This window comes from Artemia franciscana, chromosome 1 (assembly GCF_032884065.1).
Source record: "Artemia franciscana chromosome 1, ASM3288406v1, whole genome shotgun sequence".
Lineage (NCBI taxonomy): Eukaryota > Metazoa > Arthropoda > Branchiopoda > Anostraca > Artemiidae > Artemia > Artemia franciscana.
In genome coordinates this window covers 68541052-68557896 of record NC_088863.1, presented here as the reverse complement: position 1 = coordinate 68557896, position 16845 = coordinate 68541052, and the positions used below count along the sequence as shown (strand labels likewise).

General features: G+C 36.3%; 1 protein-coding gene across 1 annotated transcript in view; it reads right to left on the bottom strand.

Annotated features, from left to right (window-relative positions):
• Positions 1–1737: 1737 nt before the first annotated feature.
• Positions 1738–16845, bottom strand: part of LOC136033263 (chaoptin-like) — a 167918-nt gene continuing 152810 nt past the window's right edge. The window contains exon 12 of the mRNA XM_065714019.1: positions 1738–2495. Coding sequence (XP_065570091.1) covers positions 2237–2495 — 259 coding nt within the window. The 3' untranslated portion in view covers positions 1738–2236. The remainder of the gene's footprint in view (positions 2496–16845) is intronic.

Here is a 16845-nt window from a genome sequence, read left to right as displayed (position 1 = left end):
GAATTTTACGTTTTGTGATATTTATGTTTTATTTTGACTCAAGGGTTTCAGCCAGTTCATCGGGTTAGCAGTAATTTATCTTAGGAGGGAGGTTTTTGGCTCCCTCGCCCTATTTGCCAGATAACTGTCCTTTTTGGGTAAGTTAAATTCATTCCAACTTTGCGACTCTCTGTTTCACCCTTCTCCCACTTACTCTTAAGTGTCATGTAATTTTTCCTTAGCCTTCCCTTGGTAATTTCACGTCGTTCTGTTAATTAGCTTAACTTGAAAATAGACGTCTGAGGATCACTCCGCGGATGATCACAAACCTGGGCTTCATGACTAAATAATGGTGGGGTAGTACAGGAGGGCTTGGGCTTTTGATTTTGAATAGTAGTCACCCACTGCCTCACTCCTTGATGCTCGGGATTGCCTGGACTATCTGGAGCTGTCCATCCGTGCCCTTTCGGCCAAACGTAAGTCAAGTTTAATTTTAAACGGGAAGAGGTCCTATACTATTTTAAAATCGCGTTCCGAGAGAATATAAGATACTATGAAGGAGAATTGCGGGCTAGAGACGCCGTGGGCCAAAAACTGTGGAACCCTATCCCCATAGACAGTACAGTTGTAGCAGCTATACTGGTCGTAGGTGTGGCACTCCCAACAGGACAAATACTGGTCAAAACGAGAGTCGTAGAATACGTGACCCGTCACAGGTAAGCCACAAGGAACCACGACCGTGTTACCTAAGCTTGTTGAATCAGGGCTTGTGCTGGTGAGGTTAGTGTACTTACAATGACTAATATAGAAAATGGTTATGAAATAAAAACAGCGAGGTAATTTTGCAGATCCAGAGGAGACGTGCCCCTACCTCCAATTGGTGTGTGCAGTTGAAGTTCTTGCGCATTTTCAAAACTCTCATAGCACTCAATAGAAAACTTAGGTGTAAGCACACCAAAATGAGATTCAATCAATTACCATCACATTTAAACCAAAATAATAAAATGACACTATAGCCCGTGGATGGCTTTAATATATGTAGAGAACTATTTTGTTAACTAACTAATTTATTCATAATTTAAAGGCCACAGTAAATACAAACCACGTCAAATAATTTACAAGTAATGTAGCCAAAAGTAAAGAAGGAAATTTGGCCTTTCAAAAACGGTGCATAACAGAGGATTTTAGAGATTAGTTTCGAATAATACTATGGCATGATGGCGAAAGCGTTCTTCAATCTTATGTGTATCCCTTTTTGGAGTGTGCTTATGAGCCCATTATTTTTTTATGGAAGCATGTAAAGAAGGGAAGTAATATCCATCCATTTTAACACTCAAATAGAGCCACCTTCTAGTACTAGATGGGATGGTCCATGGAAAATTTTAAACTATTCAAAGAGTAGAAAGTTTTTGATTGACAAAATTTTCTTGCAAGCAGTTTTTATTGTTCTCTACAATTGCAGGATTCGAGGATGATATTGCAAGTGTTGGATCTAAAGGAATACAGCGAAAATTGCTGTTCACTGTTAGAAAATTTGATAGAAAATTGGAATGAAATCCTGAAGTGTTAAATTTTATAACAATAAATGCCAAACCAGTATTTGTAAACCTACTATTCATTCTTATGTATATTATATATATATATATATATATATATATATAAATATATATATATATATATATATATATATATATATATATATGTAAATAAATGTTAATTATCAAATTTGATATATGTGTTAAATAAATTTATTTTTTTAAAGTTTAGATTTAAATAGAAAGGAATGTAAATTTGTTGCAAAGGTATTCACGCATTCAGACTGCACTTATTTTATATAGTCAGTAAACTTTCCAAACAAAAATTATTAAAATGTATGAATAACAGAACTGCTATAATTGTTGACTTATCCTGAGGATTAATAACCTCTTTGATTATGTCATGAAAGAATTCACAATTTTGAATTTCAATACATTTCTGACGCTAAAATCTAAACTTTGTGTCTTATTTTATCCCAGCACTTACTTCCATCTACCTGTTACTCAGTAAATTTGATTTGCAACACATTTTTGTTGATGATCTCAGCAACTTTTCTGGTTAAAATTCTTTATTTCAAAATAAAATACTCTCAAGAACTAGGTCATGAGAAGCTAAAGAATATCATTTTTCCATGATTTTCCCATAATTTTTTTTTACACTCAAATAAAAACTTTGTTTAATTCAAATATCTTTCTTCGAAGGGTTGCTCTTTAAATGTACTTCAAAAATATTTGCATATTAAGTGAGTAAAAACGGATATAAAAACGATAAACGGAAGGTGGGAAGTTAGGTTAGAAGAAGATGACCAGCCACATTCCAAGTCAGTTTTCAGCACTTCAATGAACGATGCATTTCCTTTATTTCGACACTCTGACATTCTAAAATCCCTCTTCTGCTTCTGATGGTTTTCTAAAATCTCATGTTCTTGTTCAAGCGCAAAATCATGTTGTCGCCATTTCTTCATCCAATATTCGACCCATCTGAAAAAAAAAAATCATTTATACCTTCAAAACAATACAATAAATCATTATAAAATTGCTTAAAGCGAATTGAAATCAAAAAATGAGAAACTGATAATTTACGATCTCAAAGCAAAGTTAAGAATCAAATTTTGAGAGAATGAGAAGGATATACAGAGAAAGCGGAATTTTATTTCAAATATTGAGCATTAATTTGAAAAGAATAAGGTAGTTTTGATTTCAATTAAAGAATGAAGTTAAAAGTTTTGAGTACCAAGAACAAAAATACAAGTATTGATAAAAGACGTATTTAATATACGGATGGGCATTTGGGACTTTACTTTCATAGTTTATTGAGGGGAAGAATTTAGAGTAGAATCCACAGATATTGTTAGTTTAAATCTTCAAACGAAAGTAAGGAGCAATATTAAAACTAAAACATGTATTGTAATGCATCAAAAGATATTTTTGTTATTATTATTATTTTTTATCAGAAAGTATTAGCTTATATAATAAAATGTATTAATATATCATTAGAAATGTTCGGTTGATAAGTTTTTTTTTACTACTAGGCTACTACTACTAACAACTGGAAAAATTTTCTGATTTAATTTTTTCTGATTTAAAAAATCCAAAATTTTTGCTTAACCTGGACCAAAAAGTGACAAAAGATTTACAAAAATATATATTTGATATCTCAGGACTGCATGGACTTGCAGCGATGACACTTTCAAAGATTGTCGAAAGGGGAATGTTAAGCTAATCACACGGGCTATTCTTAGTCTTGACCTTTAAAAGGAAGTGGAAAGGAAAAGGTAAGGAAAAGGAAAGGGTAGACATCTATTAACAAATGAACTAACATCATTTTTATACAATTCTAACAAGGGGGTTGATGCCAGATTTGCCTCTCACTCAATCGTACTTTATCACTTGGGTTTTCAACAATTAGCCATGGCTTGATGCCCACAACTATTCGATTTCATTTCAATCCCCCCCCCAGAAAAAAATAACATTAAAATATGATTTTTCGAACTGAAATTCTATTATTTATGCAAATGTGAATGCTACAACTCTTTTTTTTGTAACTCCAAGACTTTAAAAGAAAGTGTCACTGCGACAGGATGTCAATAATTTATCTTTTATCTTTTTTTATCTTTTAGTGCATCGTTAGAAATTTAGCATTCGTTCAAGATTTGAGATGAAAAATAGTTTAGATTTTTGTCCCATACAAGAGGAGATTTCCCGCATACCAAAACATGAATTGAAATCCTTTTGAGAAAATTCCGGTTTTCGAGACTAATAAACTCTCATATTAATAAACAGTTAAAAGCAATCAGACATGATTCAGCGCATGCCCGAGTTTTTCAGTCACTAGCTCTGATAAAGTAAAAAGTTTTAGAGTCACTTTTAAGAGTCAAGGACGAATGGGGGGGCAAATAGGCTCCCCCCCCCCCCTCTGTGCCCCACATTCCTCCAAGAGCATCCAATAACATTTTGGGATAGCCATTTCGTTTAACATAGTTTAAAGGTAAACAAACTTTCTTGTTGGGACGACAGCCCCTCTCCCTCCACACGCACACACAGCTCTTAGGGCAAGGGTTGTAAGTTATGCATTTCGTCTGTTGTTTGCATGTAGTATTTTTTATTAGGAATAAGGGGCAGGTTTTGTCCTTGGCGTTTAAAAAGGCTCATGATGTTAAGGTGATGCTTTTAGGGAATACAGAGGAGTGTGTCGAACTGCTTCAAATCACACTATGCACCTCCTGGTGGTGTATCTCAAGATCAGTTGAGGGTATTAAGCTGGAACTTTCAGGGAATGATGAGAAGGATTATTAATTGAACAAAAGGAAATATGTGAACGCTGCTACTACTGTTACAATTACTGCTACTGCTATTACTTCTACTGTTGCTGCTGGTACTAGAACCCCTACTACTACTACTACCATTACTGCTACAATTGCAGCTTATTATGTGACTACTACTGAGGCGTAACTCCCTTTTTGGGAGTAATGAGGGGGTCGCGTGCCCTCCCCTTAACGTAGTGATGGATTTGGCGCTAGGAATGCTTCCTCTGACTAGCGGTGGGATGAAAGTCATCTTTTTTTAATTGGTTTTTAATAGCTGGTTATTTGTAAGTTTTTAATTGTTAAAACTGTTTTTTTTTGCAAACAAGTTTGAAACAAAGTTTCGGTTACTTTCTGTGATCTGTATTAGATTTTACTGATGACACTTACTGCCTAAAAGTATTTAATTAAATTTAGATTTATGAAGGGAATCTATCCGTATTACCACAAAAGCCAACTGGGAGACGAAAGTCACCATTTCGTAACAACAATGAGGGGGGAATTAAAATCCTAACTTCTTTAGGCTATCGAAATGATACTAGCGAGGCGGAAAAAATATAATATTTAAAAAAAAATTACTGTAAAAAATTTGTTTTTGAGTCTTTTGAATTGTTCGTAGTAACGAAAGAAAAATCCCAAAGTCAATGGGTCAAAATTTTGAGATAGCCATTTTGCTTAGCATGGTCAAAGAACCTAATAACAATGTCTTTGGGGATGACTTACCCCCCCCCCCCACACACACACAGTCCAAGAAGGAGGGGCTACAAGTTACAATATTTGACCAGTGTTTAAGTATAGTAATGGTTATTGGGGAGTATAGAGACGTTTTTGAGGGTTTTTTTTTGGTTGGAAGGGGGTTGAGGGAAGGAGTCACGTGGGAAGATTTTTTCATGGAGGAATTTTTCACGGGGAAAGATAATTTCCATGAAGGAGGTGCAGAATATTCTAGCACTGTTTAAAAAAAAAACAATGAAAAAATAAATATGGAAAAGTTTTTTCAACTGAAAGAAGGATCAGCATTGAAACTTAAAACGAACAGAAACTATTACGCTTATGTGGGGTTCATCTCCTCCTAAATACCTCGCTCTTTAATTATTCTTAGTAATTTGAACTATTTATTCTACGGCCTTTGTGATTCAGGGTGTCATTCTTAAAGAATTGGGACAAAATTTAAGCTTTAGCGTAAAGAGCGAGGTTTTAACGAGGGGGCAAACCCCCTATACGTAATAAAAAATATTCAAATAAAGAAGTTCTCTACGTAAGTTAATTCGTAAGTTACGTATATTTTCTACTAATATAAACGTTCGTAGAAAATTAGAAGTTCTAGTTGCGATTTAAAAAATATAAAATATTGGAGGGCAACTAGGCCTCCTCCCCCACCCCTTTTTTGAAAATCTCCCGATCAAAACTAAGAGAAAGCCATCTAGCCAAAAAACAATAATTAATATGCAAATTGCGTTTTAATTATTCATGTGCAGATATCCAAAATCAAAAACTGTATTAATTCAAAGATGTACGGATATTAATTGAAAAAATTAGTTTTTTAACTGAAAGTAAGGAGCGACATTAAAACTTAAACCGAACAGAAATTACTCCATATATTGAAGGGGTTTTCCCTCCTCAACGCCCCTCTCTTTACGCTAAAGTTTTTAACTGTTTTAAAAAGTAAAGTTGATAGAAAGAGTCAAACTTTAGCGTAAAGAGCGGGGTGTTGAGGAGGGAAAAGCCCCTTTAATATATGGAGTAATCTCTGTTCGTTTTAAGTTTTAATGTCGCTCCTTACTTTCAGTTAAAAAACTTGTCTTTTTTCATTGGCAGAGATGTGTAGAAATTGATATCCTTACTTTTTTTCGCTGTCATAAAATTTGAGCTTACTTTTTTGGGCGAAGCAGGGTGGTTTTTAGAACATTGTTGTTTTTGGATGATCTTTATAATACAAATTAAATGCACGATTTTGACTTTTTTTACTCGACTCGGACTTTTATTAACATAATAAACAAAAATTTAAACAATTACAGACATAAATGACTATGCTAGGGAAAAATTTTAAATTTTTCTAACGCATAGCGATCAACTATGAATATTCCTAAAGGCATCTTAATTTATAAAAATAATGAAAAAAACTACATAAATGTTTGTAGAAGCATTCTAGACATTATTATTAATTAAATAATAATAATAAAAAAAGAAAGAAAAGACAACCACCTTTTTCTTAAACAACCCCAAGGTAACAATCACCATAAAAACATAATTCCATCCATCCCAACCCCTTCAACTCACTCCTCCCTCCAGCCCTGTAACCCACTCAACCCTCCCCCCAAAAGTAAAACTAAAATAAAACCTAAAAAACAAATTCCCTGTCAAAATATAACAAATTACTATCATAATTGCTAAGCAATGTGATAAGGCTGGGTGACATGCTAAATGGGTTGGACTATACAAATAGTCACAATGAATATATGACCACAAAAGAATATTCAAGAACAATTTTTTTTTTTTGACAATACAAAACTTAACTCACTCGCTATAGTGGTCCGAAGGGCAAAGGCGAAAAATTCTGCAGAAAATATTAAGTATCATTTGTTTTTTACAGATGATGAAGAGCTTTTCATTTTTTATGGAAAGGTGGATTTTATAACCTAGTATGTTTATGACAGTATTTTTACATCATTTTAATTTCAATAAATTTACTAGAACTTTATTAGAACTCAGACCAGATTTTAGATCAAATTTACGACCATGCTACCTACCTACGATGCATAATTGTAGAGGTTCCCTTTAAATTGCTTGTATTTGTTTGCTGGCAAGTTTACCAAAACAACCTATTGTCCGCCCCCGCTAAGAAAAATCATGGATCCGCCCCACTCTGGTAGCCTAGGAGGGAAGTATAAGTTTTTACAGAAGTTCGAAAGATGATTTGGTACTTGTCTATTAAACGGGACACACTCAAGAATTACCTGTGTAAGGTCTGACAGAAACCCGTTTGCCTCTCTGGAATCGGTTATGGTTTGCTTATTTTGAGTGACTTAAACTGCGATGTACGCATATTTTTATTAAATTTGTAATATATAGAGATATTTAGGGGTTAGGTTAGACATATAGTATAATACGTTCTACACGGCCTATTTTCCATAATTCTCTGTCGTAGCCTCAATAATTTTGTTTCTAAAGTATTGTATTATCATCATGTTTTGGTATATGTCATTACTACTCCTGCTGCTTCTAACAACTAACCGCAGCACAAAGCCACCTAAGGCTAACACAGCTACGTACGCTCCTCCTCCATCCCAATCTGTTCAAAGCCTCCGTCTTTATGCCCTTCCATTAAGTTCCAATTTCCTTTAAATCTTTCTTTATGACATCCTCCCACCCCGATCGCGGACAACTTGCCTTCCGTTTAGGCCTTGTTAGTCCGTTTAGGCGTCTTGTTGTCCGTTTAGGCGTCGTGTAAGACGGTTGGCAAAAGGGACGATCTTCGGCAATCTGTCATCATTAATCTACAAAACGTGCCCTAACCATCTTAACCTTTGTCTTTTTAGCCCCAGAAAGCGGGATTGAACCCCACCTTTCGTAAAGTCTGCTATTTGAAACACGGTCAGTCAGCCAGGTCATCACAAATCTTCATCCGCTTTTCGGAGCGCTCGTGCTCAACCATACATTGTCGTCGCTGTAGCTTCCAATAATCTGATCTTGGTTTTCAAGCTTATTTTCCTATTCTTCCAAACTTTTTCTTAGCTGTGAAAAAACCCTGAGCCATGCCTATTCTACTTTTAACATCTTCACTGATCCCTCCGTCTTTAGGATTAATCTAACTTCACTTATTGGGTGTGTTCCGTTTACAGACAAGTACTGATGTTTCTCACTTGACTGACAAGCATCTTGTCAAACCAGGAATACAATTGGAAAGCGACTTTACTCCGGCTTGATGGGAATTTTTATCACTCTATATAACTGTTATTTCATCTCCAGTTTTGATCTTTTCTGTAAATGTTTCGACTCCCCTTCCGAAGCCTCTTATGAGTTGGAGTTACTATCGAAAGTAAAATAGTTCAAAATAGGGATGAAACCTTTTAATTGACAGTGAACACATATAAAATTATTTAACTGGATATTTCGAACATATATACAGTGCACACATATTTCGAACACACTGTATATGTGTTCGAAATATCCAGTGAAGTAATTTTATATCTGTTCACTGTCAATTAAAAGGTTTCATCCCTATTTTGAACTGTTTTACTTTCGTCATAGAAAGGCAGTGTGGTCTTCGAAGTTATCTACGTGGAGTTACTATCTTTTTATCTTACCCAAGTTAGGTGTTCAGCGCCTTCAGAAACAAGAAATTTTTTTTTTTATTAGACTGCATTTTTGTCAGTCAATGGGCCAGTTTGAAACAGGTTTGAAAAGAAAGGTGATGTAGAATTTAGTGCATAGTTGCATTTCTTCTGAGTAACATACTTGAGGTTTTGAGAATTTTAGCTTGAATGGTAGAATTAGCTTGAATGGTAGTTGTTCTGATATTTGCTTTGAAATGTCAAATGTCGATACGAATTGTAATGTTTCTGTAACCAGATCCAACCGTCAAATGCTGTGAATATGACACTAAAATAAACAAAGACTACTTTAAAGATCATGTTCGTCGTATTCGCAGCGATCTTGAAGAAGCGCCGAAATATGTGATTGTGCCGCTATTTCAAGACCTGTTTACGGCGTTAAAATAGCAAAAGCCAGACGACAGTATTACGGTCACTGCAGTTTTCATCTGGACGTCTTTAAAGGGTTTAAATATGTCCGTCATTTCCGGGCGTAGGGCGGAGGAGTGGCATTTCGAATCTTGGGAATTAATTTACATGTAAAAGATCATTAATATTGCAGTGATTCCGCCATCTTCATCCATTTTTGACCCGTTCCTCTTTCTTTCGATTTTTTCATCCTTTCTCATATTTGATAATACCAATTTACTTTAAAGGGGGTTAAATTTTTCCTTAAAGGGGTATACGTCCTTGAAGGGGTTAAACATGTCCGTCATTTCCGGGCGTAGGGTGGAGGAGTGGCATCTCAAATCCTTGGAATTAATTTACATGTAAAAGATCATTAATATTGCAGTGATTCCGCCATTTCCATCCATTTTTGAACCGTTCCTCTTTCTTTCGATTTTTTCATCCTTTCTCATATTTGACAATACCAATTTACTTTAAAGGGGGTTAAATATGTCCTTAAAGGGGTATACGTCCTTAAAGGGGTTAAACATGTCCGTCATTTCCGGGCCTAGGGCGGAGGAGTGGCATCTCGAATCCTTGGAATTAATTTACATGTAAAAGATCAGTAATATTGCAGTGATTCCGCCATCTCCATCCATTTTTGAACCGTTCCTCTTTCTTTCGATTCTTTCATCCTTTCTCATACTTGCTAATACCAATATACTTTAAAGGGGTTAAATATGCCCTTAAAGGGGTATACATCTTTCAAGAGGTTAAATATGTCCGTCATTTCAGGGCGGAGGGCGGAGGAGTGGCATCTTGAATCCTTGGAATTCATTTATATGTAAAAGTTCATTAATATTGCAGTGATTCCGCCATCTCCATTCATTTTTGAACCGTTCCTCTTTCTTTCAATTTTTTCATCCTTTCTCATATTTGATAATACCAATTTACTTCGAATTATTTCATTCGTTAATAACAGGTAAAAAATATTTGTCTCTATGATTTTAGCAATCAATTCGGAGAATAGCCTTGTCCAAGTATATTACAATTTATTAGATTACTATTTCATCATAAAATGTTGAAGCTACCGCCAATGATCCATCGGTGGCTGGCGTTTATCCCCCCCCCCCCTCTACCTCAGATAATACCCCCAGTGAAAAATACCCAACCGAGGAAAATACCTCCCTCCGAAAAATACCCCTCCCGTGGAAAATTGTATTTATGAGTTTCTTTTGTACTCCCCCCGAAACCCCCCCCCCCAAAGCTTCAGGTTAAGGACTTTTAGACCAGTTTTGTGAATTTTTTAATTGATTTTGATTTTCTGGATCAGTGTACTTGTCTCAGATTGTTCAAAATTGGACAGGAATGAAAACTCTGCGAATTTTTCTCTAATTATGATCTTAAACATATTATGCGATCTCTACATATTTGAAGATTAATCTTGTTTTTGTTTTTTTAATTCGATGAAAATCGAGTTAAACTCCACCATAGCCAGTCCCAAGTCCAGTTGCTAAAGGAAGAAGGTTGGGCGATAGGCTTGCTACCTGTCGCTGTGAAAAATACACCAGCAACTGAATAGTCGACATTAGCCTCGGATATGACTTCTACTTCTCTAACAATCTCAGCGTGCCCCCAGACCCAATTTTGACTACGAAGCAACAACTGAAGCTCGGATTTCAGAATGTAAGGGCGATGAGCCAGATCTCAAAAATTGAACTGAAAGAAGTGATACAGTACAATACAGACGTAACAGTTGTCAGTGAAACTAGATGGCTTGGCAGTGGGATGGAACCCCTACAAAATGGCTACATCCTCGCATACAGTGGTCATGAAATCAGACACCAAGCAGGTGTAGGTGTACTTATGTCGCCCACAGCTAGGCGAGCGATGCTAAAATGGACACCTGTAAACGAAATAATTATTTACACACGATTCTGGTCAGCTCATGTAAAACTCTCAATTGTTGCCTACTAAGCACCTACTAAAGAATCCGATAAAATAGAGAAAGATATCTTTTATGAATCACAACAAAGTGTTGTTGCAGAAATTCCTAGGTATGATATCGCATGTGTCGTAGGTGATCTTAATGGGAAAGTAGGATCTTGTCACAGTTACTGTCCTTAAGTTATGGGACAAAATGGAATGGGTAACATGAACGAAAATGGAGCGCTACTTGTCTACTTCGCCCTGAACAACGACCTTGTCATAGGAGGTATATTTTTTCAACACAAGATCATCCACAAATATACATGGACTTCACTAGATAGGCGTACGCGCAACCGAATTGATCACCTCTTCTTCTCATGCAAGTGGGGGAAGAGTACTCGATGCGAAAAGCTATAGAGGCGTGGATGTACAATCAGACCATAGCGTCATGGGTGCCAAGATCCGTCTAAAGTTAAAAGCAACACAGAAAATAATAAACTGACAACACACAAACCCTTCAACGTTGAGAAACTGAATGACAAGGAAACAACACGTATGTTCCACCTAGAACTTCCAAATAGATTTGAAGCCCTGCAATTTGAATTAGAACCAAATACTAATGTCAAAAATATGTGGAAGAAACTGAAAAGCGCGTACAGAGAAGTTACAAAGAAGAAACTAGGCTATAAGAAGAAAAAGAAAGAAAGATGGACCTCCGAACGAACCTGGAAACTAATTGATGAAAGGAAATCAGCCAAACTTTCCATTCTGTCGGCCTCAGACGCATCTGAATTGATTGTTCTGCAAGACTAACATAGAGAGATAGACAAACAAGATAGACAACCAAATACTAATGTCAAAAATATGTGGAAGAAACTGAAAAGCGCGTACAGAGAAGTTACAAAGAAGAAACTAGGCTATAAGAAAAAGAAAGAAAGATGGACCTCCGAACGAACCTGGAAACTAATTGATGAAAGAAAATCAGCCAAACTTTCCATTCTGTCGGCCTCAGACGCATCTGAATTGATTGTTCTGCAAGACTAACATAGAGAGATAGACAAACAAGTAAAGAAGAGGGCCCGGGCCAACAAGAGACAATTTATCGAACACAAAGCAGCGTTGGCAGAAAAAGCAGCAAAGAAGAGATATTCGAAAACAGTCTATAGATTAACCAATGAGATGATTGGAGTCAAGCCTAACTGGGTTAATCTAGTAAAGGACGAGAATGGAGTCCTTTTGACACACCCTCTTTGAAGATTGATGAGCGGTGGGCAGCCCAGTTCAAGAACCTACTAAATAGACCGAGAATCAATGACCGAGATATAATTCCTGCTACTCCGTTTGTGATACTTGATATAAATGAAGGGCCACCGTATTAAGGAGAAATCACAGCCGCCGTCCGAAAGTTGAAGAACGGAAGAATGCCAGGAGAATGACATTACATCTGAGATGCTGAAAACTTCAGTCCGCGATTGCATGACAGTTTGGGTTGGACTGCTAACTCAGATATGGAGCAACCATAAAGTGCCCAGTGACTGGACGAAAAGAACCATTATTAAGCTCGTCATAAAAGGTGACGTACTTGTTTGTGGCTACTGAAGAAGCATTAACCTAATGTCGACACCTAATAAACTTATGCTAATTATTGTACTACAGCGCCTACAGCAAAACTGGACCAACATCTTCTTGATGAACCACACAGCTTCCAGCCTGGAAGATCATGTGCAAACCTAACTTTTACACTGAAAATGTGTGTTCAAGACTGAAATTAATGTAATAAAAAGTTGTAATTTCTTTTCATTGACCTATAAAAAGCCTTTGATTTGGTTGACCAATAAATCTTATGGAAAATCCTCAAACACGATGGAACACCCCTCAAGATAGTAGAACTGATCATCGCCCTGTGCAGAGAAACAAAATACTGTGTAGGAACATCAAACAGAGTTACAAGATGCCTCTAATCATGACTGGTGTCGAACAAGTATAATCGCCACTTTTATTTACAACAGTAATGGACTACGTACTCAGACAGTCTACGGTCTATGGAGTTAACGTCAACAGCAACCAGCTTGCGGATCTTGACTTTGCAGATGAAATAGTACACTAGAAGACGCCAAAGATCGATTACAGCTGCTATTCGATGAAATCTCAGAAAAACTCCGAGACGTTGGATTGTCAATCAGCGTCGAAAAATCAAAAAGTATGTCCTACAAGTACTCACTTCGTTAAAAATTGCGCGAATGTTGGAAACTCAATCAACAACTGGAGAAACATATTCTTGGATTCGAGAACATTTTCCTTCGAAGGATCCTCAAAATTAGTTGGTATCAGACAATTACTAATAGGGAAATCCGACTGAAAGAGAACCAGCCCATAGTGACCGAACTTATGAAGAAACGGATATGGACATAATTGGGTCACGTTCTACGCATGCCCAAAGACAGTCTTCCCTTAAGAGTGTATAAGTGGCAGCCTGAAGGAAGACGAAGACGAGGCCAACCAAAGCACACACTGCGGAGACAATATGATCGGGACCTGAAAGAGGCCAACATTTCACTCACTCCACAATGGGAAGATATCGCTGCAGCTGCACAGCTTCATGATGGATGGAGAGGCTTTGTCGACACCCTATGGGCCACTGATGGCTCAGGAGGATCTAAGGTCTAAGGTAAGGGAAATCAGGTAGCCAGTCGGTAAAATCAACGAAGTTTGCCCAGCCTCCAGAAGAAAAGAGGCTGTGGACTCGCCTGACTTCTACTACAACTACTATTACTTTTCCTACTGATACTACTACTACTTCTACTACTACTATTACTATCACTGCTAGTGCTATGACTCCTATGACACTAAGATTATTAAGCTGGCACATTCAGGGAATGTATAGGGTGATTTTTAGCAACATCAAAACGCACTATGAGCGTACAAGTGGTCAAAAGAGCATATCAACAATATCTGCTTAGAGATTATTTGGAAAACTTCTGGGCCTGTTGAGAAGGATATTAAACTCATCAAAAGAAACTATGTGCGTGCAATCATTATTGCTATTACTGCTATTATTACTCCTAGGACTAAAACTACTATTGAAGGTAAGGGTATTATTGTAAAACTTTTAGGGAATGTTGAACTAAAGGGAAGACAGCATGTGCGTGCAGGTCTTCAAAAGGGTGTATCAGTAATTTCTCAGGATTGGCTTAGACTATCAGGTTAAAACTTTCAGGCCACCTTTAGGAGGATGTTGACTAAACCAAAGGGCATTTTGTGCATTACTGCTACTGTTACTACTGCTGCTACTACCACTGCAACTGCTACTACTAATGCTATTATTAGCACTGAATCTAAGAGAATTAAGTTTAGACCTTCAGGAAATGCTTAGGGGGATGTTAAACTAAATCAAAACGCACTATGTGCCTGGAGATTGTCGTAAGGGTGTATTAGCAATATCTCAGAAATGACTAAGAATGTTAAATCGAACCTTTTCAGACTGCAAAAACTATTATTTTTACTTTTAATACTACTGCTACTGCTACAATTACTACTTATTCTATTACTACTAATCCCACTATTGCTACTGCGACTATTTACGACTGTGACTGCTTGTAACTGATAACATTTGTATATACAGGTGATTCCAAGTACTTCGAACTGCAACAAATTTTGACTTCGACGACGTGTAATTGTGACGGTGACTACTTGTTTCTGCGATTGTAACTACACGTGTTTTCGACCACAGCAACTGCTCACACCTGCAGATACTTGCGACTGTAGATGCAGCTCATTGCGACTGTTATTGTGAATACTTGACATAATGAATGTGACTAATCGCAACTGCGACTGCTTTTGACTGCAGCTACTTGAAACTGCGACTGCGGACACATGCCACTGTGACTACTTCTAATTACAACAGTGACTAATTGTAACAGCTGTTAAAGTTATACAACTTTAAAGTTATACAAGCAAATTAAAAAAAAACAACATAGAAACAATATAACGTCCACCACAAAAAGCGCAAAGAAACTTTTTACCTACCATAGAGCAATGCCAATTTTTAACTTATTTAAAGAAACAAATTAGCAAATTATTATATTTTTTTTGTAGAAGTAACTTTCTTTCTAAACCATTTCCAATCAGAAGGGTGATCGTATAAAGTTAGGTGAGGATTAATTTCGTTGAAAATAAGAAGTTCTATTGCTCTTTTTTATGAGCCAATAGGGACTGGAGGTCATCCAGGTCCCCTCGCCATCTCCTTTTTTTATACTTACCTCCCCATTAGTTCTATCCTGTTTAACACACTCCCCCTAATCAACCCCACCCCTTTACACCTTCCAAGGCAATTTATCACCTATGTTGATTAACCAAAAATATGTAACTTGTATTGGCTGACGACGAGCAAAGTTTTCATTCACATATAAAAAGTTCGCTCTTATTTCAAGTTTTGCTTCTACTAAAAGATCTTGCATTTTTAAGTGACAATCTAGTGTGCCTGTGAATACAGCAAGCCTTGCCGATAATGTTTTGATCTACGATGGATGCAGCGCTTACTAGTCCAATTCCATTATAGCTTATTTTAAAACTGGCAAACTGAATGTGTGACATTAATCTAAGTCCCGATAATTTTGAGAGTGAGTTCCTATTGCTAGTGCTGAACTACATAATTTCAAACAAGATAAATAAACGATGTTTAACTTTTTTTTTACTTAAAAAGACTAATCCAATTGAAAAATTTTAATAAAGAAAGCATTTTAAAAAAAATCGTGATCACAAATTTGGACAAATAGCCACATAAAAAAAGAAAAATATGAAATTGAATATTTTAATAAAAGACTCTGTACTGCGGCACATAAAAAGAAATTGGCAGCTTTCAGTAGCAAATGTATTTGATTTCACAGCCAGTGTTTTTGTTTTGTTTTTTTAGTGCAACTTCCAGTTCAGAGAGGTCTGCATTAATTATTTTACCTTTCCTGCAGTATTTTCACTGAGTTGTGGATTTTAACGCCATAGGAGAAAATCTTTTCCACTCATTAGTTTTTACTTTCTTAAAAGCTCACAAAAGACGTTTGGCAACAACGCTTGGGAAGAGAAGAGTAACACTCTGAACAGATTGTAAAATATTTGTTTTTCATTGGGGATTCTGATGCATTAAACCCATTTCCAATTTAGTATTACTCACCTAGCCCACATTTGCTCTCCCCTTTGAAATTGTTAATGCTACCCCATGTGCTTTGCTTTTTATTTATTTGCTTATTGTGTGTTTTATATTATAAGTGCATGGTTCATAATAAAAGATTGAAACCAACTTTTGCACAGTCCTAAAAAGTGGAAATCATCAACCATCTGGAAAAGAAACCATTTGGGCTCTCCGTTCTGTATCAGTATCAGAAAGAGATCAATACTTAAAAATAGGACTAGCTAATGTGGAAGCAATATTTTCTACGTTGGAAATTTTGACCTTTTTTATGGTTCTAAGATCATTACTTTCCGAAAGCATGATTAGTAAAGTAAAATGTATGTTGAATCTGAATTGATTACTTCCATGTACAAAATGCGGGTTAACTTGTAAACGTCCGAAAGCTCAATGCCATATTCATCCTAATTACAAGATATTAAGTCCAGCACACTTGACTAAGCCACATCCCAAAGATAGGTCTGATTAAGATGGAAATACTCATTGATGATGCTGAAAACAATTTCCAGAGTATCAAAAGGCTTTGCAGTTGATATACATGCTAATTAATTTTGCAGAAATGTTTGCAAAAATTTTCTGTTTTCTCCTAACGTTGATGGAACACCGGTAATTCTTAAAAAGCATATTGCAAATCGTCTTTGCAACCTTTGGCAGAGCTAAAAAATTGAGCTTTACCCTTGTAGATTAGTTGTTAAGGCTATCAAGGATGAACTGAT